We start from the raw sequence: 2,200 nt of genomic DNA, 5'->3' as shown, positions 1-2,200 counted from the left end.
GAGTAGCCTTCCCCTTCTCCAGGGGATCTTCCAAACCCAGGGATCAAACCCAGGTCTCCCACATTGCAGGCGGTTTCTTTACCAGCTGAGCCACAAGTGAAGCCCAAGAGATATGAGGGCCATGGTTAAGTAGAAGAACAGGGGTGAATTCATGTCTTCTCCCTGTGAGGACAGTGCCATCTATATTGTACCACAGGGGAATCACTGACTTTGGAAAACTTGCTGTCATTCCAATCAAGTCTTCTCTCACAGATTTGCTGAGAACCCTGCCCACTCTCCATAAGTAGATACAGTATACCTTTTTTCCAACTTCATTCCTTTGGAAAGTTCTGATACGAATCAACGCTTACTCTCTTTTGCATAATATTAGACACTGAACTAGAAAGAGTCATAAGAAATATCCACTTCCAACTGCCAAACAAGGAACACAGTAAAACTCTGGCCTATAAAGGACTATTTTCTAATGACTAATTCCCCTCCAGACTCATTGGAAAAGACCCTGATGCTGGGAAAGATTGAGGGCAGGAGGAGAAGGGAACGACAGAGGATGAGATGGTTGGATGGTATCACCGACTCAATGGACATGGGTTTGCGTGGACTCCGGGAGTTGGTGATGGACAGGGAGGCCTGGCGTGCTGCGGTTCATGGGGTCGCAAAGAGTCGGACATGACTGAGTGACTGAACTGAACTGAACTCCCCTCCAGGGATCAGATGGGCTCCAAGGTGTGAGAGCTACAACAAATGACTGTATTAGTCCTCCTTTTCTCTCCTACACTGAGTATCTGCCTCTCTCTAGTACCTTCCTCACAGCCCCCTTCACATCCTTGTTCCTTACGGTATAAATTAGAGGATTTAGCATAGGGGTAACTATGGTATAAAAAAGGGCTACAAACTTTCCCTCACTCTCAGAATAACTGTGCATGGGTTGGAGGTACGTATAGATGGCTGAGCCATAAAAAAGGGAAACCACCAAGAGATGGGACCCACAAGTCCCAAAAGCCTTTCTTCTCCCAGCCACTGACCTGACTTTCAGTGCTGTCTGAACAATGTATACATAGGAGCCTAGAATTAGTACTGCAGGAACAACCAAGATTATGGCTCGAGCCACAAACATCTTGGTCTCTGTCCCTTCTGTGTCCTCACAAGCCAGCTTCAGGAGAACAGTCATCTCGCAGAAGAAGTGATTCAGGAGATGGAGACCACAGAGAGGCATAGCCATCATGAGGCCTGTCTGAACCAGAGAGTTCATGCAGCCTCCTACCCAGGAGGCAATAGCCAGTGTCTGGCAGAGGCGGGGGTGCATAATGGCTGTGTAGTGGAGTGGATGACAGACAGCAGCATAGCGGTCAAAGGCCATCACCACCAGGAGCACACATTCAGTGGAACCTAGGGCAAGGGAGCTGAAGAGCTGGACCACACATCCTTCGTAGCTGATGGTCCGGTCGGGTCCATGAAGGTTGATCAGAAGCTGGGGCACAGTGCTGGTGGTATAGCAGAGGTCCAGGAAGGAAAGATGTCTAAGAAAGAAGTACATGGGCGTGTGCAATTGACGTTCCAGGAGGGAAAGAGTGATGATGGTGGTGTTGCCAAAGATAGTTAAGGAGTAGAAAACTAAAATAAAGACAAAAAGGATGGGCTCCAGTTGAGACCAATCTGAGAAGCCCATTAAAATGAAGCCTTCTCTAAAACTTGTGTTGAAACTTTCCATTTTTGCCTGTTCAAATAGCAGAAGACAATGTAATGACTCTTATGAAGAAGGATTTAAAAGTTATTTCACAATTTTCCCTAGATAATCCTAACTCATGCATTGTGTTATCTGTTTTGCTATTCAGCTCCATTCTGTCCAGTCTTCTCCTACTTTGAGAGTGAAGATTACTAGATTAAGAATGATGTGACTTTCATTTGAACTCCAGTCCTGTTATGTGCTTGCTCTATGATTTCAGCCAAGCCACTCAATCCTTGGGACTTGATGTTTCCTTGTCTGAAAGCAGAGACAATCTGTTGAGAAGAATCAAGAAAAGTATAGATCCATCCTTTTGGGAAAAAAAAATTAGCAACAAATATGCTTCTTGTGATGAGTTATGATGCCTAGAATAATTCCCCCCTTCTCCAACTGATAAATATATCCATCAAATCCCCATAACATAAATATAAATAAAATTTTAATTGGTCAAAAAATGACAATGCATGTAAGGTACAG

General features: G+C 44.8%; 1 protein-coding gene across 1 annotated transcript; it reads right to left on the bottom strand.

The window, feature by feature from the left end:
• Nucleotides 1-769: 769 nt before the first annotated feature.
• LOC102394530 (olfactory receptor 2Y1) lies at nucleotides 770-1,982 on the bottom strand. The gene has a single exon (XM_006075951.3). The coding sequence runs from the start codon at nucleotides 1,706-1,708 to the stop codon at nucleotides 770-772; it is 939 nt and encodes a 312-aa protein (XP_006076013.3). The 5' UTR covers nucleotides 1,709-1,982.
• Between the last annotated feature and the right edge of the window lie 218 nt (nucleotides 1,983-2,200).

Source organism: Bubalus bubalis, chromosome 9, assembly GCF_019923935.1.
Source record: "Bubalus bubalis isolate 160015118507 breed Murrah chromosome 9, NDDB_SH_1, whole genome shotgun sequence".
Taxonomy (NCBI): Eukaryota; Metazoa; Chordata; class Mammalia; order Artiodactyla; family Bovidae; genus Bubalus; species Bubalus bubalis.
Note: the sequence above shows the minus strand (reverse complement) of the source record. Positions and strands in the feature narration are given on the sequence as shown.

Bases quoted from the DNA above. Each gene is read 5' to 3' on its own strand.
- LOC102394530 (XM_006075951.3), bottom strand. From the start codon at position 1,708: ATGGAAAGTTTCAACACAAGTTTTAGAGAAGGCTTCATTTTAATGGGC.